Source organism: Hippichthys cyanospilos, chromosome 12, assembly GCF_059441005.1.
Source record: "Hippichthys cyanospilos isolate Australia breed blue-spotted pipefish chromosome 12, RoL_Hcya_1.0, whole genome shotgun sequence".
Taxonomy (NCBI): Eukaryota; Metazoa; Chordata; class Actinopteri; order Syngnathiformes; family Syngnathidae; genus Hippichthys; species Hippichthys cyanospilos.
Genome location: NC_142380.1, coordinates 13,221,848 through 13,245,157, shown reverse-complemented (window position 1 = coordinate 13,245,157; position 23,310 = coordinate 13,221,848). Strand labels below are relative to the sequence as shown.

The window sequence follows — 23,310 nt, the reverse complement described above, 5'->3', positions numbered from 1 at the left end:
TTCGAGAGGTACGTGTTGCAGAAAATCTGTTCCGCGCGGAGGGGCGTGGTTGTCGAAGTAACGGCATTTGACGCACGGAGCTCACGGACTCGTCAAGCTTAAACCGAGTTTAGCACTTGAAGACAAGATAAAAGTAAGAAAGATAAAAGACGGATGATGAAAAGTGAAAGAATATATGCTTTTTATAGATTTGGCCATTTCTTTTACTTTTTTTCCAATGTGGGCTAGTTGGACGGTTTTGTTTTTAACGTCAGTCAGATTGTAGCTATATTTCACAACATGTTTTTTATGTTTACATCTAACACATAGATTTGCTACAGTGAAATTCCCCTTGTGATAAATGTGCGGCTGCAAACGTGATTTGGTTGTAGAGGAGTTCTTCTGTATTCAGCTATATGTTACAGCAAATAGTTTTAATGCAGTGTTTGTCTTAAAATGTTTCAAGAAACTTGTCTCACTTCACTTCTACTGTTTAGTGTTTATCACTGAGCTGAAATTGCAGTCTACATTAAGAAGGAGCCAAGTTAACTATTTACTTTTACTTTAACAGATTCCTGATTAATGCTGGGCATTTGCATATCAAGTAGTTTGCTTTTTTTTTAGTGTTGGGCGGGGCTTGAGGTGCAAAGTGTTGCCTGAGTGCTAGCGAGATAAAAGGTGTGCTCATTTTAGTTTTAGACATCAAACATAAAGCTGCTTAGTCCCCTCGTGAGCTCTGCTGTTGTAAACAGCTCACACTGCTAACAGGGAGAACAAATTACGCAATGACAAGATATTTTTCTCCAGGGTGCGTTGACGATGTTTACGTTTGCATTTTGCTAACTAAAGTCGACATTATACCATACATTAGGTAGCAAAGTTCCTGAAATGTGACATCTAGAACACAGTTAACTGTCAGAGGGATCCTACATTAATGTTTATGTGACAAAAAAAAAGCTGAGGTAGAGTTTTCATGGCCTATTTTAGACTGATCAAAATTGCTTTAGTTGCTGCAGTTCGTAGTACCTCGTGTGATAGATGTTTCTTTGCACTAAAAGTGATCAAATCGCACACGAACTTTGACAGGCAGCCAACTAAAGTCTCTCTCAGTCGAAGAGATGAAAATCTTTTGGTGTACGTGTATTCGGTTCTCACTCAACGACATTGTGAAAGTGAGTGTTATTGGTTGCGGAATTACTACAAGCTCAGCATGTAGTGCGCTGTTTTTTGTGGCTGGGCAAACTTTCTGTTGATCTAAGTACCTTTTCCTATTGGAGGGAAGGTAATTAAATGATGTAATTATCCTCATTTTAAACTGTCCTAAAAATTTTGTGAAAACCCTCAACTATTTTTTTAGATACACTGTGTTATTGTGACAGATCAAGAGATTGATAGACACAGTGGCAAAAGTGGCTTCAGGAATTTATTTTCTTTAACATGCTGTTGTAATCGTTTACCTTCTGCTGTATTTGAAATTTGTCCCAAGTACTGGCTACAAACTTTAGTTTCAACCATTAGCAAGAAAAGTACTTCATTGTTTTTTCTATTGCCAAATAATTAGAAATTAACATTAAAATAAAACATTGTCAAATATGTTCGTCCAGACTTGACCTAAAATGGGGTGTTTTCGACTTTTAGTTTGGCAAAGACCTTTGCTATGGCTCACTAAATCAACATCTTTGCTGCTATCATTAGCTGTGGCTGCAGTCACAGCTCAGTGCTTTGCATTCATGTGTTAAACCGCTAATCTTATACCGCTTCTTTTCTAAGCAAGCTCCTTTAGTCGAGATTTGTTCACAAAAATAAGCCATTAACTTAATTATTAATAAATATTTAACCACAAAAAATAATCAAAATAGTGTCAGACATGTCCACAAAAGAAATAATTATAAATAAATATTCGTCCACAGAAAAATACTCAACACTTAAAATGTCCCCTTTTGGGTTCATAGTAGAAATGTGTTCACAAAAGTAAATCATTAACTTGACAGGTAACCAGAGGTAGCACATGACCTGTTGTAGTATAGGGTACGGTCTGTTTTTTTAAATAATGAAATTGAAAATCCAACGGAACAATAAATTTATTTTATAAACTTATATTTTCCTGAAACATTTAATTCTTTCAATAACTGTTTGTTATGTTTGTTTTATTTAAAATCTCGAGTACCCCCTGATAACTGTTTGTTATGTTTGTTTTATTTAAAATCTCAAGTACCCCCTGGAGTTCCTTCAATTACCCCCTTGAGTACCCTGGAGTTAAGCCATATACATACATATATATACATATATATATATATATATATATATATATATATATATATACATATATATATATATATACATATACATATATATATATACATATATATATATACATATATATATATATATATATATATATATATATATATATATATATATATATATACATACATGTATGTATATATACATACATACACACACATATATATATATATATATATATATATATATATATATATATATATATATATATATATATATATATATATATATATATATATTGTTGCAACAAAAACAAAAAAAAACAAAAAAAACTGAGCACACAGACAACAGGCATGGTCAATTATTCAAACCATCTTGATGCAATCCATTACACTGCATTTATTATACATCATATGGCCAGTGACATACCATGCACACATGAACGGGAACACTACTCCTCCCTGCTTGGAGTTTTCCCACATCCTCTGAAACTCATTGGCACTGACAAGAAGGTGGAAGCTAACACATAAGAGCCCTCACAGAGTGACTGACACAGGCGGATAGAACATGGACCTTCACTGTCTCTTCATCATGTTGAAATGAGACAAAACATGATGTATGACAGCAGTCCCCAATGACCAGTCCACACCGTTTTAATTAACAAAAAAGAAAAACAATAATGCAATCACTTTTGTTAATATATACTTAATCCTTCATCGGAAAAAGCAGTGAAAAAGCCATTAAAGTATACATCACTTACGTCCATACTGGTAAGATTGCAGCGATGTGTCCCTGCAAACCAACCACTGTCGGAACACTGGTCAATATCCACGTCTTGTAAGTTCACGTCCACACGAACAACACCCCTATCAAGTAGAAAGAATAGACAAAGGCTTAGGAGAAGAAAAAGGATGCTAGATAATTGGTGGGACCAAAGCTGTGGAGATGACTCAAGGAAGAGACTAACAATTGTAGTTGGAATAAAGATTTAAGGTCAAGAGTGTAAGAAGGGAGCAAAGATTAAGAGTGAGGAAGGCAACAAAGGGAACACTTGTGCAGGCTGAAATCTTTTTTTGGAAATAAAACACATCTTTCTACACATGGGAATAACCTTTCTTGTTAGTAAAGCACTAAAGTAATATAAACACATTTTATTTGAAGGGACCGTGTGTAAGAATTAAACCGTTTTTTCATTCAAAAGGAATAAACTAAATAATTGTAAATTTCAAAAACTTGCAAATGGATGTATTCTTAATGACCAACGATATGTTTTAAATATAATCATAGGTGTAGTTGTCGTTAAATTATATTACATGGAGGGTGGCACTCCGGGGGTGACCATGTTTATTATAGCTATGGAAAATGGTAAACAGAGCACCTGCAGAACCTCCTGCTGGCCATAACGAAAATGGTCTAAATCTTACACTCTATCCCTTTAATAACTAATCCACAAGGATGTTACTCAAACAAAGTGTAAAATAATTAACCCTGCAGTACTTTCTGGTAGATGGAATATGTGCAGCCGAATCTACTCCACCCCCTCCTAAAATGTTAGCAAGCTTCATGAAATTGTTTTCTCTTGGCGTCATGATGAATAAATCATTGCTATTATTATATAAAAACTTAAAAAGGGCCTTCAATGATTTTGCTAATAAACAATGAGTGAGAGGTGACCGTAGTTGTCTAGAAAAAATTGACATAATCTTGGAGTGAATAGGAATTTAAAAGAGCATTTATATATACAGTCGGCCCCCGGCTTACGAGCACCCTGATTTACGAACAATTCGCCTTACGAGCGTGGATCAGGGAGATTTTTGTCCTCCGCTTACGAACAAACCTCTCGCCTTACGAGCAATTCGACATGCCGGCCATTGAGTATGTAGAACTGTTCTCGTATAATTGCGTCAATAAAATCAACAGTAGCGACATCATTAATCATCAGTAGATACTTGTGGCAGTTACGTGAACGCTATTGGTCTTACAACGTCACACTGACTGTCTCACTCACGGTGTCTAAATATATTACCATTTAAGTGTAGTGTTTGTACAGCTAAAGGGAAAAACAGCTGACATGAAATTAAATGTGCCGATTGCAGGACAAAGAATTGTCATTGGTTTAAATGTGTGTTTTTTTTAAATTAATTGTCAATACATTCCAACCGTTTAAAAAAAAAAAGTGCGAATAATTATCAGTCAGTCACGGAGATGCGAATATGCTATTGGTCGATTAAGGTCACCCGGTCTCACTCACGGAGATGCTATTGGCCGGCGTCACACGTCAATCACAGAAATGCCGATATGCTATTGGCCGAACGCCTTTATCTAGCTTGAAGGGACAGGATGGGAGGAAGCAGAGAAAATTAGTGAAAAACGGAATGTTGTGAAGACTTTGCAAACTTTATCTGTTAGACATAGCTTCTAAAATTACTAGCAACGGTAAAGAAAGAAATAAGAGGATGATGTTTTAGTATCTGCGTGATTTGCACCCTGACTGAGTTACTGTAACACTGTAAGACCAATAGCATATTTATCGCCGTGTTAACCTTGAGCGTTGGACTCTGTCCCCTATGCTTACACCCAGCTCAAGTCTCGTCGTTTCAAAGGTAAAAGCAATTTATCCAATGTCTTTATTATAAAATGCAAGTGTGCAGTAGATTATGTCACTCAATTTTAATATATGTATACAGTGTGTCGTTTTTACCTAAGACTTCTGCGCGCGGTGCACGCATTCACGAATTAACATGGGTTTGGATTGCCCGCTATACGAGCAATTCGAGACACGAGCGTAGCCGCTGAACGGATTAAGTTCGTAACCCGGGGGCCCACTGTATATATATACACATATATATATATATATATATATATATATATATATATATATATATAAAAATAGCGAATCTAAAACCTTTATCTATTCGTCACAACACAATTCTGTTTATAACGAACCAAATTAAAAAATATGCCTTAACCCAAACTCTGAAACCCAAATCTTAACCGTTGCTCCCCAACGCTAATGTGTCATTGTGTTCAAAATAACTCCCAGGAGTCACAGTTTGAAATGTCCCTCTCTCCTTTTCTCTTTTGTGTTTTTTGCAGATGAGCCTGACACCCGCTGCCTCCATCTGCCTGAAGGGAAGTGGAACAAACAACCATGGAGAGAGGATTTCACCAGCACCTCTTCTCCGTAGTACACAAGCAGACCGAATAAGAAAGAAAACTAGTCAGTGTGTGTGCGACGACAGTCAAAGAGAGAAAAGATGTGACAGCAACTTCGACATCTCTCACTCTCAGAAGGTCTTTCTGTATTGTGAATTTTCACATTCAAAATGGCCTATTCAAAAAATAGGGAACTATCACAAGAATATGGAGGGATGCTTCAGTTTTTCTGACCAGACATTCTATTTTTAGTACTGGCATCACAGCACTGAGATGGCAGGGGGAAGTAGCTAAACATTTGGAGCTCACATGAACAAGAGGAGGAATTAAGCATGCATTTTGAATTTAATTAACACGTGGGTAAATTTTTTTTCACAAGTTTGTTGGTTTGATGTCTGTATTAAAAGACCATTTTAATGTCTACCACAGAGTTTCTGCAACACCTAAATCCAGAGCCGCATAAATATTTTTGATCCCTCAGCTGTGGCTCTACAACTTTAAAAAATAAATCATGAGTATTTAATTTCATCATGGTTTTATTTTAGCTTATAATAAATATATTTCGATATAATTAATAATATAATTTTCCGGCGTCCTCCCACATTCTAAAAACGTGCATGGCACGTGGATTGGAAACTCCAAATTGTCCTTATGTGTGATTGGGTGTGTGAATGGTTGTTTGTCTCTGTGTGCCCTGCAGTTGGCTGGCAACCAGTTCAGGGTGTTGTCCCCCACCTACTACCCATAGACAGCTGGGATAGGCACCAGCAGGCCTGCGACCCTAATGAGGATAAGCGGCTACAGATAATGGATGGATGGATTGATGGATGGACCTCATGCTGTGTGCACTTCAGCTCATCCTGGTGTCACTGTCAAAATCCCACTCTTTATACGTCCATTATTGTTTACGCAAAGTATTATTGATTGCGGCACCTCTCTCTGCCGTATGAGAAGCCTGGTTGTTTAAACATGCATAATTGCAACGTATTCACACTAATGACACTCTGGAGGGCTGCGTAAAGCCTGCAGTGATCCTCAGAAAGTATATGCATGAAGATGACCTGCCCAGCTGTTTTGACAAGAAAACATTTTAATTAAAAAAACCTATACCTTTACATCAATGAGACTCTGCTCTCAGTTCATGAAATAATGTTCATGTATTGTACAAAATAGTATGAGATAATTGAATCTTAATTTTTCAGGCACACATTTTAACCCCTCACATGTATTGTCATCTTAAGAACTATGACGGCTTTAACCACAAGTTACAATTAATGCTGGAAATATCAATAACAATATAATATAGTTGCTACTTCTTTGAAAAAAATATTTACAGAAATATTAACATTTTCTTTTCAGATTATAGCATTGTGATTGGAACATGAAGTATCACGTTTCTAAATTGTGTTATAGCAACTTCTTTGGAAAATGCAATCATTAATGCATTAATTTTGTTAAGTTTTATACGAACGGGTGCGCATTATCATTAATTTCGCAATCAGAGACAAAGACATGGCCTCAATGACAGCCATTTTCCCTCCATTCATCTCCCCTTCAATGCACGTCATTTCCTTGGTGAGATTTTGACAAATCAACATAATACTCACAATTTTCCAGTCAATATTGATGGACCTTTTGTCAGTAAGCCTCACAGGCTTACTGATTGCTGACAACGTCACCAAGAAAATAACGCAGATTGAATAGGAGATGAACGAAAAGAAAGATGGCTGTCAACAATTCCATGTCACATCTCTATCCTCTCTTTGCAAGCATGCCTGTGTGCATGGTGTCTCCTCAAATAATTTCCTTTATGTGCTTAAGCTTGTTTAAGCTTAAACAATAAACGAAGCTTGTTTTAAAACAACTAATGAAAAAAGAAAGACAGTACATTTTCCTTCTGAGCACTGCAGGTACACTTTAAATTCATATTTGAGTCAACAAGGGTGAGTGAATACTTTTGGCAATCAAGTGTAAGTGCAAAGTCCATTTTGGGTATTTGTAATACTCACTATTGGGGGTTGGTATTCTTCGGAAATAAATGCTTACTGCATGTATGCAAATGTCCTGATGACTCAAAATAAATTGTTTTTCCTTAGAAACTGGGTGGCGATAAATCCGTTTTATAGAATATCAAATCCAGTTCCTCTCAACAATTGAATAACCATGATCACATTGTACACAGACATTCCCTAAAATTGTTGATGCTTGTTTCTTACGGTGAAATCTACAAAGCAGTGAAAATCATGATGTCAGACCGAAAAGTCAGCACTCCAAACCCTCTGATCTTAGTATCACCCACATTTGCTGTACATCATGATTGTTGAATAATGAATTAAATTTATTTGAAATACTGTGTAACTGGTATCTGCATTCATCATAATGATGAAACACTTTCTGGGAAAGTTAATCAAGTAAAAATGATCTAGTGTTGTTTTTTTCTTTATATTTGTAAAAGTGGGTATGTGTGGGTTTTTTGTTTGTTTGTTAGTTTAAATTAAAAGTGATCGATTTTTTTCACTAGTGATTTTGGGCAACCCGTGCTCTCATCTCTATGAAGTGTCCACAAAAAGGGGAGAAACAAACTTATACTTCTCGTGTGTTAAATACCATGTTCTCTGTGACATTTCAGTGTTTGGTTAGCTTTAATTAGCTACGTGTTTCCCGATCCACAACAATGTCTCTCACCTGAACTCTAGGGCGGAGTCTTTCTTGAGCCCATAGAAGCCGGCTGACAATGTGAGAAGCCAATAGGGGACGAAAGCCCCATGTTCGCACTCCAGGTAAGGTGCAGACCACTTGATCTGATTCTTGTCCAAAAGATAAGCCCCGCTTTTGGGGTCCGACCCCCTTCTATGCGTATGTGCTAGCCTTCTTTCCCGAAACTCGTTCAACCACTCGGACTCGGGGCTCCTGCTCCTTAAGAGCCGCTCCTGCAGCACCACCTCTTTTTGGCTCCTGGTCGCCTGCAGAAAAACGTGTGGGCTCGGCGCCGGTGCGTCCTTGTGGAAGCTTACCACGGCTCTGTGGATTTTGGGGTCCCCCTCTAGCATGCTCCGAACTAGCGCGTGATACCAGTGAAGGTCTCGCTGCAAGGTGTCCTCTCGGGACCTGTTGGCCTGCAGTATCATGTTCAAAAAGTTGGTGGCGTGCGTCATGGTATCCAGGATGCCGTGCAGCGAGTAGTGGGATGCGACGTGCAGGCCACCTCGCAGGCTGCTCAGCTCGTATCTCCGCGAGCAGTTGACCTGCCTCAGCGCCGAGGAGTCACCGCTGTGGAGGAAAGCGGTCACCACCCTCGGCAGGTCCTCCTCGATTTTGTGCGCCACGACCGCGCGCTCGGTAGCCGGCGGCGAGTGATAATAGGTCGGCTGGTGGTGGGGCGGCTCCCTGTTGATGCCTTGGGTGCTGAACACTGAAGGGTTCTCGTCTCGGTCGTTTTCCGACCATTCCACATAGCCGTAGTTCGAGCCCAAAACAAGCCCCGTTTGTAGAAGCACGACCAAGAGAGCCATCCTCTTTCGTTTTCTTCTTCTTCAGGGACACCGAGGAATAAGAGCTTGGAAAAGTGTTGCAAGCATAACCAACAGCCTCGCAGATTTGAGAAGCAGTGGCAAGAGGATGTGTCCTGCTCAATGAAGATACAGCCGACAGAAATTGCCCTCAAATTACCTCAAGCTGCGCAACAATGACAATCAACGCGTTTCCGTCTCAAACTGAAAGCCACTCCATGTGATAGGTGGATGAAAGGGAAAGAGCGAATCGTTCGTGAACTTCCCCCCTTACGAGAAAAAAAATCTCAATAGACCACCTGAGGTGTCGCCCAAACCCACGACTGTGTGTGGTCTTTGCTCAGCGCCAGTTTGCCTGAGGTGGGCGGGGCGTGGGAACGGACTGGAGCTGTCCGGTTCCGAAAGTAGCGCCCGTGGGAAGTAACAGTGAGGGTGCAATATATAATGCGATTGCATTGTGCAAAGTGACATCGTAACCCCTGATGTTGTGACCAAATACAATAGAAGCAACAATTAGATGTTCACCTTCAGCATAATGAAGTTAAAACAGGTCCTCACATGGTAGTCTAAAACACACAAAAGTAATTATTGTACCTTTTATAATAATTATGAAATCATTTTTGGAAGCATTTCAGGGTGGTGGAGGTGAGAACAGCCTGGACTTTTCTCCTGTCACTGGCAAAGGATGCATGAATAATTGGGCTGCTAACTACTATAGCCAACCTAGCTATCTCACAGACGATATTAGAAAATGCATGGCTTTACCTTATTGAAACTGAGCTCAAACATTCAACCATTAATGATTACTGCTGCCAGCAGTGCATTGAACATGCCTCTCACTCTTAGATGGCCAGCATCAAAAATTGTCTCGTTGAATTCCTGCCAAGTACATGTGTCACTCTTTATTCCTAGCTGAATTCTGTCATCTGTAGACAAGAACACCAATTGGAGCATTGCTAGCAACGTTGTGAAAACATGTCTGGTTTTCTCTGACACTTTGCAGGAATGATCACGACTGAAGATGGCTGAGGTGACTCAGAGGCCGTTGTCATGGCAGTAGAAAGTGCATATTGCAGAGCCCTCATATGATGCCCAACACAACCAGGAATGAAGATGGAAACCGGATTGGCCCAAGAGCAATGGAAATTACACTAGGTCTCACTTTGTGACGACATAAGACCAAGGTAAATATTGTGAGTACATGTGTATTAAGATGATATATAAAAAGGAGAAAGATGACACTGCGTGCGATGAGTGCTCCTGACCCATCTTTTTCATCCTCTTTTACAAGCTGTACTGCTTCGCCTAACCCAATGAATATTTCATAGTCATTTGCTTCTTCATCTGCATGCTTTACAACTTGGGTTTGTGCAGCCACAACCACGATAGAGACTGCACCAGCCATCTTTTCTACACATACTCTGCTTACTCAGAGTTTTCTTGGGGTTTGATGGAGGGTAAAAAATTGTTTGGCCAGCAAAATGCTTTAACAAGCAAGCTGCGTTTAAATACACTTATATAATGAGAAGTAGTTGTAGGGCATGTGTATTCAAGAAACAGTTACAGGTTTCTTTTTGTGCTTTGTGGGCATTTTGTTTGTCTGTGTAAAAGTCACAGACATGGTTCAGTCAAAAGCATGAAATGTATTTTTCTGGATCAGCCATATTTTTCAGAGAAGTATGTGGGCATATACTGTTTCTCCAGCAGTAACGATGAAGTCCGGTAGAATGTTAATCTCCATTGCTTTCATTAGAATTAATCACAGACATTATACGCATTTGCAGTTGGTGATGGTGTTTCAATTCAAGCGAGGCAAGCCCAAACATTTGTACAGAAGTACGTATTTTTGTTTTCCATCACCAGCATCACACACCGGTTACATACAGTATACGTAATACAACCTTTGCTGCCCTCTAGAGGTATTTTACTGTTTTAAAAAAAATCCAAGATTGTTCATTTGCATTAATTCAACGGATCTTTAACATTTTCAAATTAAATTATGAATAGGTGTTATTAAAAAAAAAATCCCAAACCGTGTGAATAATGCACTTTTTTACACTGGGATTCTATGTGGATTCATGAAATTGATCCAGTATTTCCGACAGGTGGCTGGTACTGTGAACGCAATCATTTTTGACGACACCGGAAGTGGTTGACTAGCGTGAGTTTGTGTCCAAGCTTGGTATGTAATCTATCTGAAATCGCCATTAAGAGCTTGAAAACGTATTTTTGTGAATTTGTATGAAGTCCACGGTTGACTTGGTGCTGCGCATTTCCTGGATGAATCTTAATGTGCGACAGAAACAGTACTTGACGTCTCCAAACAACGCTAGCAATACTAGTTGCTAAAGTTAGCTGGGAATGTTTACTTTCTATAATTGTCAAGTTTAGTTTACGGACTTCTCAAATCGGAATCTTGAGTTAAACAAAATAATTCCTGTTGGTTTCTCTTATTGTAATCTGGGTTTAATGCAGCCCCTACCAAACTTTTACTTTACAAACACGATCAGGGAAGAGCACTGTGGTGACTCATCGTTTATTTGTCTCATTGTTTGTATCCTCAGAGTGTTTTATACTGCACATGGATTCTTCTCGGCAACCGAAGAGGGCAAACCCCAAACGAGAGGCGAAAAGCAGTCAAAGTGAGCATAAAGCTCCCTGTCGCAAAGATGCCTATGCCAGACTTCTGAGCCAGCACCGCAGCAGTACCTTCACGAAGTTTTTGGAGCAGTATGCCAAGGAGTCGTCTCTCCATTGGGAACATAACGGACCAAACACACTGCTTCAAGCTCAGAGTGAAAAGATGAGCATACCCCAACGTAAAAGGGATCTAATACAAAATCATCTGTCTGATTCTAGTGACTTCTCCCCTTCTTCCTTAAAAGACAAAGGAGACGAGAGCTCCTTGTCATTGTATAAGGTTAAACTGAGCGTTCAAAATGCACAATATGACAGCGAGAGGAAGCCAGGTGTATCTGAAAAGCACAGGAAGGCACAGAGAAGGGATACTGCCACTAGCCAAGATGGAGATATTGAGTCAGGAGAGGAGCTAAGTTCTTTAGGTCCAAATGACTTCAAGAAGCACCAGCGCCAGCGGAAGAAAAATAAAGACACCAGCAAGGAAAACTCCTCTAGGGATGGCAGCCAGTTTGTTGAGAATGCTCCAAGTAAAGCTAGTTATCTCGATCAAGAGGACATGAAAAGGACAAAGAAAAATAATCTACCCAAGCAGCAGGAGGAGGGGAAGACAAAAGATTTAATATCCAAATGTTCAGGTGACAATAACAATTCAAAGTCCCCACATGATTTAAGCAATCTACAAAAACTCACAGGTAGACTAGAAGTAAATTCTGACTATGTTCATTAATGTATATGTGAGGTTCTACCCATAAATGTCATTTCAATTTATTTCAGCTTCCAGTACGAACTCACCCGCGGACAAGAATAAGAGCAAAGGAAACAGAGGGCCAAGGAAACAAGTGTTTGAACCTTATATGAACTCTGAAGAAGTTTCTCATGGCCTAAAACGAGGAGAACTTATTCAGGTACAGTTGTTGTTTAGAGGTACTATCTGAGGTCTCAGATTGTGACAAAATTTGTGAGTTTGCATTTAACTAAAAGTATAATGTACATAAATGTGTGAGTTACTGGGAAAAAAAACGCTATTTACTGAAAACTATCTTTTGAGTTATTCATTTGACCCTGTATACTGAACTTTGCTTTCTTATTATACTGGGACCACAAAAGGAATTATCGTGTGAGCAATGTAGCCTCCAATGCAAGATTATTATATTTTCCAAATTGTTCTTTTCTCAGGGACAATTGCGAATAAACCCCAAGAAGTACCAAGATGCTTTCATCCCATCTCCTGTAAGTGAATCTTGGCTGTATTTGCTATGATAAGGCCATCTTAATAATATTTTGATGATTTTCTTTTTTTTCTGCCTGCTTCTAATGTAATAAAACATTTTTTTGGGTTACAGGATGACATCCGAGATATATTTTTGGACGGTATAATTGCTCGTAACAGGGCATTAAATGGAGACATAGTCGTGGTGCAGATCTTACCACGGGAACAATGGAAGGTATGTTTCACTTACCTATTGATGCATCCAATGGTATGGTGTCAATCGGCACCTGACGACATAAGTGTAATTCTCAAAGCTAACTTAAGTTATGTTAGAGTTGAGTCACCTGATTAAACTTTTTCCCATTAAGGTTGTGAGGTCTGACACTGATTGTGAAGGAGTCAGCAAGTCAGAAAACCAAAAGGGAAACCTGCAGCAAACCGACCAAAAGAAGGTGCAAGCACCACATCTTTCTGTGCAAGATCAACATGGTCAGCTCAAAAGCAAAGGTCAGTACGGCCCTTCCATTTATACATACTCTATGCATACACACTGCACATGATTAGATACACTAGCGCATTATAATGAAGTGAAAAAGTCAAAAATATACATTAATAGTATTGCTCCGGTTGGATAACACGTGTATTTATGAACTTGTGGACAATCTCTGTATTGTAGTATGTAAAATGTGAGTAATCTGCTCAAATAATTTGGCTGCTTTATTTTGCCTCCTAACTTAATACATATAATGGCATCAAAACTGTCCATAACATCTTTGTAGAGACAGAATTGTTGCTCCTGCACTCATTCTGGATATGATTACTTTTTGCAGATGTACCCATTGGGATTTTATGCACGTACATACAGAAAGGACTGAGGCCTGCCACAAACTAGGAAAAAACGTTAATATAAGTAGTTATAATCTTGGATGAGGACACATTTCAAACTTCATATATACCACAACCCATGCTCGCAAAAGAGGCACATGTCTTATTTTAAAATCACCTTTCTAAGTCCTATTACAAAACAACTCTTAAAAATAAACATCTTTATTAATATGTTTTGATCTCGAAAATAATGAAATAAAAGTGTGCATGTACAAGCACTCTTGGCAAAGACTAAATCGTATGGACAAACCAGGTTCAACTTGACTCACCCCAACATACAAAGCTGTTTCTCAGTTGGGTTGTATCACTTCAACATGAGCGTATAACACTAATGACAGTAGTGCTTTCTGATTTACACATAGCTTTGGCATAATCTTTTATGGCATTTCAGAAATTGCAAAAAAAAGTTAAAAAAAAAAAAAAGGACCTTGACGAACCAGGAATATGCAGGCAAGTTTTGGTGTGAATCCAAACTCTTGAATGAACTAAATCAGCTGTTTTTTTTTTTTTTACGTTTGCAGACGATCTGGACAACACCTTTACATCACAGTCCAATGGTGAAGTACTTCAAATGACCGCTAAAGTGAGCTTTCTACTTAATTATTTCACTATAATTTATTTTGAAATAGATATCAACTCTGGCCATAATTCTTCTCAATCCCTTATGACACCTTTCTCATTATCAATTTACCAGGTGGTGTACATTGTTGAAAAGAAGCACTCAAGAGCTGTGACAGGCTCACTAAAATTTCTACCTGACAAGCCTTTTGCCATGTTCTCCCCTGTGGACCACCGTGTGCCAAGGATTAATGTTCCCCTATCTGATTGTCCTGAAGATTTTGGTTATCGACCTGACGATTACGCCAACACACTTTTCATCTGCCGCATCACCAACTGTCCGGCTGACAGCAGCTTTGCAGAAGGGTGACTAAGCCAGTGTCTTTACCGCACATTGATTCCCATGTTAATTTTCGTCTCCTGCTTTGTGTTCCATCAGTCGACTGGCGAAGACTTTGGGCCAAGCTGGGGAAATCGAGCCGGAAACCGAGGGCATTCTTATAGAGTACGATGTCGATTTTTCAGAGTTCTCAGATGAAGTGATAGATTGCTTGCCCAAGAATGCGCCTTGGATCATCCCACCTGAAGAGATGGCCAAAAGAAAAGACCTAAGGTGGGAATTACCTGTATAGTAGACCTATGCTTATCAAGGTTTGCTTCTCAACAGAAACCTGAATTTGTGTGCACGTAATATTTTATTTTTCCTAGCCTCCCCTAGGAAAGAGAAAACATTTCATGCCCCCACCACTTACCACCATAAGTAAGATTATTATCTATAAAAATTGTATTAGGATACCCAAAACGGTATCCTTTTTAACATTGACACAAGGAAAAAGCAATATAAAAAAAACTTTCAACAACTGTTAACCAATGTTTTTGATAGCACAGGTATCAAACTCAAGGCCCTGGGGCCAAAATCGTCCCGCCACATACTTTTATGTGGCCTGATAAATGCTAATTATGACTTTTAAGATCCTGACTACAACACCAAATTTGCAAGTTGTTGTCAACTTGAATTTATTTATTTTTTTTTTAGAAAGGAACAAGCATTTTGTGTTCGCAATCACCCTTTTTAACAGTTTTTGCTGGTCTCTGATTTAAACGAGGTAAATGTGTGACGATCACACTTAGAATTGATTTGACTTCACAGTCATAACGGTCCTCCGACACAAATGAGGAGTACAGTTTGGCCCCCGATAAAAATGTGTTTGACACCCTTGTTTTACAGCAGTTATGCAGGTTCAAGGTTTGTCTAATCAGAAAAACACCCAAGTGCATCAAAGTGTCTGAAAAAAAAGATGCCACTCCTTATTTTATCACAATTATACTTCACATAGCAAAAACTAATTATTTTCGCCCCGGGTTATCCGCACCCCTCGTCATTTACTGTTGTATACTTGTTGCTACTTGTTACAGTCCCAATTACTGCAAGGGTGTATTTAGTTGCTTCATTTATTTACTTCACTAAGAATATTTGTATATGTATTTTTAGGAAGGAGTGCATCTTCACAATTGACCCAGCGACAGCCAGAGATCTGGATGATGCCTTGTCCTGTAAACAGCTTCCAGATGGTAATTTGCACTTTAAAACTTGGAAACTGTTGGCTTCCTATAATTGGTTGTATGGAAGTCTTTCACGGTCGACTTGCTCTCAAAGTATATTTGTATTTATACAGGCAACTATGAGGTGGGGGTCCACATTGCTGACGTCAGCTATTTTGTGGAGCAAGGCAATGCTTTGGATAAGATTGCCAGCCGACGGGCCACTAGTGTTTATCTTGTACAAAAAGTGAGTAACCTAAATGATTAGTCACTTAAATGGTCTGAATAATTCCCACTGTTGCTTTTCAACATGATCTTGTTCTTTGCTATTATTCAGGTCATCCCAATGTTGCCAAGGCTGCTTTGCGAAGAGCTATGTAGTTTGAACCCTCTCGCTGACAGGCTCACTTTCTCTGTCATTTGGAAAATTACACCTGAAGGAAAGGTACATTCATAGGAGAATCTTTAAGTAGTGATTAGTTACAGTGAAAGGTGTGGTCATTAATTCAAATGAAATTTGAAACAATATTCAGTTGCCCGCTTCGTAAAATCGATACTGTATTTCTCATTATTCTTTCTGCGAACAGATTCTGAGTGAGTGGTTTGGCCGCTCTGTGATCCGCTCCTGTGTGAAGTTGAGTTACGATCATGCTCAGAGTATGATCGAGGCCCCTGAGAAGATGTTTACTGCTGAAGAGCTACCTCCTGTGGATCCAGAGCACCGCATTGACGTGATCCACCGAGCTGTGCTGAACCTGCATTCCCTTGCAAAGAAACTCAGAGCTCAGCGTTTTTCTGGAGGGGCGCTCCGACTGGATCAAGTTAGTTCTGCTGTACAGTCTGTGGAATGTTGTTCTTTTTAGTGTGAAATTTGATGTTTCTTAAAAATTAAGAGCTATGAACTTACACTGGTACTAAACTACGTATATTGCCAACATCAGCAGTAAAGCCTTATTTTCGTCGACAGGACTGATAATGTGATGTCATGTAGTTATCGAAATGAAAGACAAAATGTTAACTTTCAACAGGCAAAAATGGTTAACCAAGTGTATTCTTTTTTTTTTTTTTTCTTGTTTTAGCTAAAACTCTCCTTCATGTTGGACAAGGAGACAATGATGCCCCAAGGCTGCTACATTTACCAATACAGAGATAGTAACAAGTTAGTATTTGTGCTTCTATATTGTATGTCCGAATCTTTAAAAGCCATTTTTATATTGATAATTTAGTCACTTTTATATTAAGTATGTTAAGAGAGTTGATATTTTATGAAATGACCTAGATTTCAACTGCCTTTTTCCCCTGTTTTCTAGGTTGGTTGAAGAGTTCATGTTGCTAGCTAACATTGCTACAGCCCATCATATTTACAAATGCTTCCCTGATCTAGCACTGCTCAGACGCCACCCCCCACCCAAGGCTAAGATGGTGGATGAGCTGCAAGAGCTGTGTGAACAGCTGGGCGTTGACATTGACTTTTCTTCTTCTGGCGCATTGAATGTTTGTATATTCCTACAAACAACACAGATGAACCCATTTCATGCTTACAGTTTGAACACTAATTGTTGAAAGTCGGCTGATGTAATTGTCATCTTTTCACTTCTGTGTTTTTCCAAACATGTAGAAAAGTCTACTCTCCATCCTTGGCGATGATAAATATTCCGTTGCCCGGAAAGAGGTTCTCACCCACATGTGCTCCAGACCTATGCAGGTTTGCTTGATTGTTTCATTCTATTCTTATGACTTGTCAAAGTGCAATTAGAAAACACATATACACTACTCATGTAACAAAAACATGTTGCTTGTTGTTGTATACCAGCCCAATGTGTACTGCATTTATGGATAAATAACAATATTCCTATTTTTGTTTTTTTCCTCCGGGCTTTTGTGTTTTCTAGATGGCGTTATATTTCTGCTCTGGTGTACTCAAAGAGGAAAAGCATTTTAAGCATTACGCTTTGAATGTTCCTCTTTACACTCACTTCACATCACCTATCAGACGCTACGCTGACATCATTGTGCACAGACTACTGGCATCTTCATTGAGTATGTGCTTAACACTATTATTTGTAAATTTTATGAAAGCAGCCACCTATGTATATTTGCCCTCATTTACGGGACATTTTCTGCCTTGTGTATTTTTTTTTTTTTTTTCAGACTGTGGTCCCAAGTTAGAACTGTCAACAGAAGAAGTCCAAAAACGGACATCACACTGCAATGAGAAGAAGACTACATCCAAAAGAGCACAAGAGCTGAGCTCTGAGCTCTTCTTTGGAGTTTTTGTAAAGGTTTGTCAAAAGTCTTTCATTGTTAACGCAAATACATTTTTAGGTCTTTTTAGAATCTAATAACCTCTAGTTTTGGTTCCTTACAAGAATAACCAGGCTTTGTTCTTTGGGTGTTAGTTAGCACTATATTCATTATTGCAGTTGTGTGTATTTGGTTCAGTATTTTGGTGATCTTATTTGGCTGAATGAGGAAAAGGAAGACCGATAATTAGAAACAGAATTAAGAAGCAAAAAATGATTATCCTATTGTATCCAATAAGGATGGGACAAGACACAAACTCCACCACACCAGATGTCTCAAGAGATGAAATGTGTAATATAAAATCATTTCTAATACACATGTTTTCAGAATGTTTTCTTTTTAATGAGTAGATTTTAAGAAAATTCACAATCTCACGTGAACATTGCACATTCAACAGCCAAAAGAAAATAAATGTCATGCTGTGCAAATGCGAGAAATCTCGTGGCCTTCTAATCTCATGAGAGCTTGTCATACGAGCTCTGGTTCCATCCCTGGTATCTAATGTTAAGCCTGTATTTTGGAAACAATTGACCCATGTTCTGTCTTTGTAAGCCATACATGAGAGGTAGAACTTTTTCCACGATTGCATGCAAGTATCCTTGTCATTTTAAGGCTTTGTTCAACAGGACTGCGGCCCCCTGGACTCAGAGGCCATGGTGATGGCCGTGTTGGATCAGTCCTTCGATGTGCTGGTTCTGCGCTATGGAGTACAGAAACGCATCTACTGCAAGGTTGTCCATAATGTAATTTATTCACAGATGTTTCAGAACGTTCATGATTTGCTTTCATCCCATTTAATCATCATTGAGGACAAGCATTGTCAGTCAGTTGATTGCCAGCTGCTCCGAGCCACTCCACTGGCTAATTGTTTGAAACCGAAGTGCTGAATCATCTGTGACCTCATAACTGTTGATAAATGAGGCAGATTCACTGATATTTGTCCACCTGGAGGCCACACTTTTTGAAAGCAACGCCATGATCACATCTAAGCAGAAAATTTGCCACCAGAGACGCAGGACATTTGAGCAGCGGTTTGGAGTTTGATTTATTTCAACCAAGCTTTTTTTTTTTCCATGTGACCATCAGTCTATCACTGGCCTGGCCTCATTCCACCATCGTAAGGTGGGCAAGAAATCTGAGCTGATTCTCCTGTGGACACCACAGGACCCACAGGAGTCCGTATTGGAACAGGTGAGACTCTTCTGTTTATATCTTCGCGTAGTCTTTGTGAATTTTCTGGGTGTTCTTTTAAACTTTTTTTTTCTTTGCTTTATTTAGAGCATTAGCAAATCCCTACCAACTAGCCTCGCGCACATGACGCCAAGTACAGTATTTGGACAAAATAAAAGACAAAACAGTGTCTTTTTTTGTTTTTAAGAATTCTATAACGTGCTCTGTCTAGACCATAATTAGTGCTGAATTGTATGAAGCCAAAAACAGGTGCTCACATTGCGGTCAGGGTGGTAAGATTTGGTTGCAGTTTTCAAAGGTGTGTCTTTAGGCTCATGCATTGTTGATTTCACAGGTCATTTCCATCTTTACACTTGTGGAGGTGCAGCTCACATCAGACGGCATGCCCATGAAATACAGTGCGTTACTCAAGAGGCCCATTGAGACTGCACCATAAGTACTTGGCACATCATGTAAGCGGTGTTATTGTTTTACACATGGACATTACCATTTTCATGCAGTCTGACTGTGACTTGAAAAAAGAAAAACTGCTAACGCCGTGTGAACATGCTAATTATCATTGTGTGTCAGTGTATTTAGAGATTTGTACAGTATAGTTTATTAAGTAGGCCAATAATAGATCATTTTAGTTTGTCCAGTGTATTGTACTGAATCTTAAGATAGAGACAGTTCTTTAGGTGAATTTATCACTAATTGCTTTGCAAAGCATATGTTTTAATGGCTTTGTTTTGTTACATACACCTTTACTGAGTTATAGTGCAGTTAACATTTGCACACATCTAGTGGTATCCTATAACTAGGATTATTTTTTGTAGCTACAACATATCATTGACATTATACCTTTCATTTTCATATAGGCAATTCATGATACCACATTTGAATATGACAGGTGTACATTTCCTGGAAATGGGTTCGACAAGGCTGGAACTTTGATCTTGTAATGCCTGTTTGTCAGGGTTGGCGTCATGAGATGAATAATTTATTCACTACTTTTTTAAAGGTTTGGACTTGAACATAAATTGCTGCTAAAAATGATTATTGTTTTATGCTAACTAATGTTTTTTTTGTGTGGAGAGTTTTAGAAATTTCAGACTCAGTTATTTTTTATTTGTACTGTACTTCATTATAGTACATAATTTAATTGAACTGTGCCATTTCATTTGGTTTGCCTTGGTATATGATATGTGCATTGTTTTTCATTTTGCTACAGTCCTGAGTTATAAATGTACTTTAAAAGGTCCCATGCCATCAAATATCAACATTGGCCACTGTATTTTATATACATCTCAGTGGCGGTCCGTGGCTTTGACACATTACTGGGCTACACAGGCTTTTTTCGGGAGCTTTTAAACATCAATAAACTCACATCAGCCATTAAAACTTATTATATGTGATGCTATCAAAACTTTAAAAAATCAATAATAATTTCCATTAAATATCCACGAAATTTCCATGAAATTTCCAGTCCAAAATAGTCCAAGTTACAAATCCCAGTTTAATAAAAACATCATCTTATTTTTTACTATTTGTCAGGTTCATTTGTCAGACATTTGTAAGAAATTGTACACAAAAAAGGAGACAAGGCAATCTTCCCAACTCATGCATGAGGGGAGCGAAGAGGAACCGGCCAAGGACAATTCTACTGCGCTCTGCCAATCTCTCCGACTCCCCTTACTTTTATTTGTTACAGAGATCCCTAACTACATGAAGGTCCCGGCCCTCAAGGGGCAGGAAAAAACGCAAGTCTATGGCCGGGACCTTGTGTACTTGTCCTTCTATGTGTGAGCATGTGGGTGAGAAACTAATGCATGTATGAAAAAATACGTAGCGAAACATTCTGATAATGCATAGCAAAAACATCGATAAGAGTCACAGGTGTGGGAACGCTCCGACTGGCAGGCTTGAGCGGCCTTCCTTCTGCTTGAAAGAAAACAATGACGAGACAGTTCTTTTCCCACAAACAGTGCACTCATTCTCCCAGCGTACCATCAACATACCTAGCAGTACATCAGCAGTTTATTCATTCATTATTATCATTCAGTATGTGTTTATTCATTCACGCATAAAAGCATTTCTTCATTGCGAGCATTAATATTTTGTAGAAAATGTATAATCACTATATCTATAACTATTCTAACAATAATTATTCTAACACTATTACTTAAATATGAGCAAAATAAAATAAAACAAACATATTAAAAACCAAACAATAAATAAAGGTTTGCACTCACCAAAACAAACGGCAGTCACAATCGATCAATCTTTTCAATATCCTGACTTTTCTTGACCTCCTCATGCTCTCTTTGTCTTGGCACTGAGATGTACAGTTTATCCACTCGCGTTCCCAAAAGTCTTTTAAAAGCACCAGAGCGCATTGAGGAGCTCTCTTTACCTTCAAACTGAGATGTACAATACTGTATAGCCACTCGGGTGTCCCAAGGAGTTTTTAAAAGCACCGTAGTGTGTGTGTCCAGCCATGCTTTGGTGTCTCGTTGCTGCCTTGGTTAAACAATTGAAGTTTGCAAATACAGTGTAGCTCCAAACACCAAATCGAACCTTTGCAAACAAAAAGCATTCCCAGCAGAACTAGAACTAGAACGCCCCTGGTAGCCCAGTCAGAAATATGGCCAAGTCTGGGCATTTTAGCTAATAGCTACGCTACGCCTCTAAAGCAATCAGCCAAAGCCAACACCGTGTAGATTGATTGTTGAGCATTGCACAGCCTTCCTGCAGTGAGCATCCACTCACGTCACGTTCAACGTGAGGCCTCTAGATGGCGATCTTATGCCTCGATTGGCTATTACAACTGTCTATTAAGTTATACGGCGCTCACATATCCATCTGTGCTTGTGCAGAAGCCCGCAACTGTTGACGCGAATACCCTAGCGTCTCCGGGAGCAGGCAGATTACATATAGCCTGGCGACACAAGTTATCTGAATTCATTTGGCTAAAAACTCCAACTTAAAACTACAACACTAGAAGGAACGTAACCAAATGGATATAATATGACATGAAAAGAATAGAATATGGAGAAAAATGTTATGAAGATAATCTCACTAGGGAGAAGAACATTAAAAGGTGATAAATACCATTTCTTGTCGCAAATAGGTGGCACTATGCATATGTATAACAAAAGATTTTCATAAAGATGCCCTCAAGTAGTGATTCATATTATAGTACAACAGATTGCAACTTCTTGAAGCAGGAAGGGGAGACTTAAGGCATTTCCTAATATTTTGCAAAATATGAAATACAAAATGTATGCCCTGCTCCCATCATCTAGTGTGTCAAAAATTCTGTAATTTTCTTCCTTTTAAATGTTGCATGTCGTGAGAAGTTACAGACCAAGTTTTAATCAGATAAAGAACAAACAAACACACAACAGAGACAGTGCTTCGTTGAGGATTTGATTGGGCTGTACAACAAGAAAAAAATCATAATAGCTGCTCTAAAAATGTGCCATGGGACCTTTAAAGTAAAAAAAAAAAAAATGTGTGTACTTGACAAATAACTGGTTTCTGTTCATTTTTATGATTTGTGTCATAAGCAATTTAAAGTACAAGTACTTTGTTTTGCAGTGTTCACTATAACGTGTAACTTTGTTTTTGACAATATTCAAAGTGCAGTTTTGTTCCTCTGCCTTTCAACCCTGTGCTCAGCTATTTTCACAGCCGCCATCTTTACATGTGTGTATATTTAATTTATTGTTAAATATGTCATGAGAAAATAGCAATAAAAGAGGTAGAGAAAGCAGTTGAGACGTTGAACATTTTTCCCCTGAATATATGAATACAGCTGAGATGCTTTCACAATCTGCATTGTTTCACACTTTGGAAGGAGGAAGTGTCAAATATAACACAGCACCTTATGCTGATATACTCATACACCCATATTTAATGCCTTATAATCAAAGGGTGTGGCAATTTGACATGGAATTACAGTGGTTAAAGTGTGTATAAACTTATGCAACCATAATATTTTCGATTTTAATTAACTTTGTTGCCTGCCCATAATTTTTTTCCAACTGAATTTTGAAGGTATTCTTTCCACATAATTATGTTTTGATTTAACCCTTTCACTACGGATTTTTT

At 38.6% G+C, this 23,310-nt stretch overlaps 2 protein-coding genes across 4 annotated transcripts in view; one reads left to right on the top strand and one right to left on the bottom strand.

Annotated features, from left to right (window-relative positions):
- Positions 1–9,195, bottom strand: part of gpr158b (G protein-coupled receptor 158b) — a 58,369-nt gene extending 49,174 nt beyond the window's left edge. The window contains exons 1-2 of the mRNA XM_088430229.1: positions 8,065–9,195; positions 2,984–3,089 (exon numbers count right to left, since the gene is read on the bottom strand). Coding sequence (XP_088286355.1) covers positions 2,984–3,089; positions 8,065–8,891 — 933 coding nt within the window. The 5' untranslated portion in view covers positions 8,892–9,195. The remainder of the gene's footprint in view (positions 1–2,983; positions 3,090–8,064) is intronic.
- Positions 9,196–11,020: 1,825 nt separating this feature from the next.
- dis3l2 (DIS3 like 3'-5' exoribonuclease 2) lies at positions 11,021–22,972 on the top strand. 3 transcript variants are annotated; one of them, XM_088430105.1, is made up of 22 exons: positions 11,021–11,070; positions 11,453–12,220; positions 12,303–12,433; positions 12,705–12,758; positions 12,872–12,973; positions 13,107–13,245; positions 14,145–14,206; positions 14,318–14,547; positions 14,621–14,794; positions 15,674–15,753; positions 15,858–15,970; positions 16,061–16,168; positions 16,311–16,544; positions 16,803–16,882; positions 17,034–17,217; positions 17,342–17,428; positions 17,616–17,763; positions 17,875–18,005; positions 18,654–18,758; positions 19,114–19,218; positions 19,553–19,670; positions 20,076–22,972. In XM_088430105.1, exons 2-21 carry the CDS (start codon positions 11,470–11,472, stop codon positions 19,652–19,654), a joined length of 3,120 nt encoding a protein of 1,039 aa, XP_088286231.1. In that variant the 5' UTR covers positions 11,021–11,070; positions 11,453–11,469; the 3' UTR covers positions 19,655–19,670; positions 20,076–22,972. The 3 variants fall into 3 exon arrangements, with proteins under 3 accessions (XP_088286231.1, XP_088286230.1, XP_088286232.1); XM_088430104.1 differs by having other exon boundaries at positions 19,553–22,972; XM_088430106.1 differs by lacking the exon at positions 11,021–11,070 and having other exon boundaries at positions 11,461–12,220; positions 17,616–18,005; positions 19,553–22,972.
- Positions 22,973–23,310: the final 338 nt, after the last annotated feature.

Coding starts and splice junctions, on each gene's coding strand:
- dis3l2 (XM_088430106.1), top strand. CDS start 11,470: ATGGATTCTTCTCGGCAACCGAAGAGGGCAAACCCCAAACGAGAGGCG. Junction 15,754..15,857: donor CTGTAAACAGCTTCCAGATG/GTAATTTGCACT, acceptor GTATTTATACAG/GCAACTATGAGGTGGGGGTC. Junction 16,169..16,310: donor AAATTACACCTGAAGGAAAG/GTACATTCATAG, acceptor TTCTGCGAACAG/ATTCTGAGTGAGTGGTTTGG.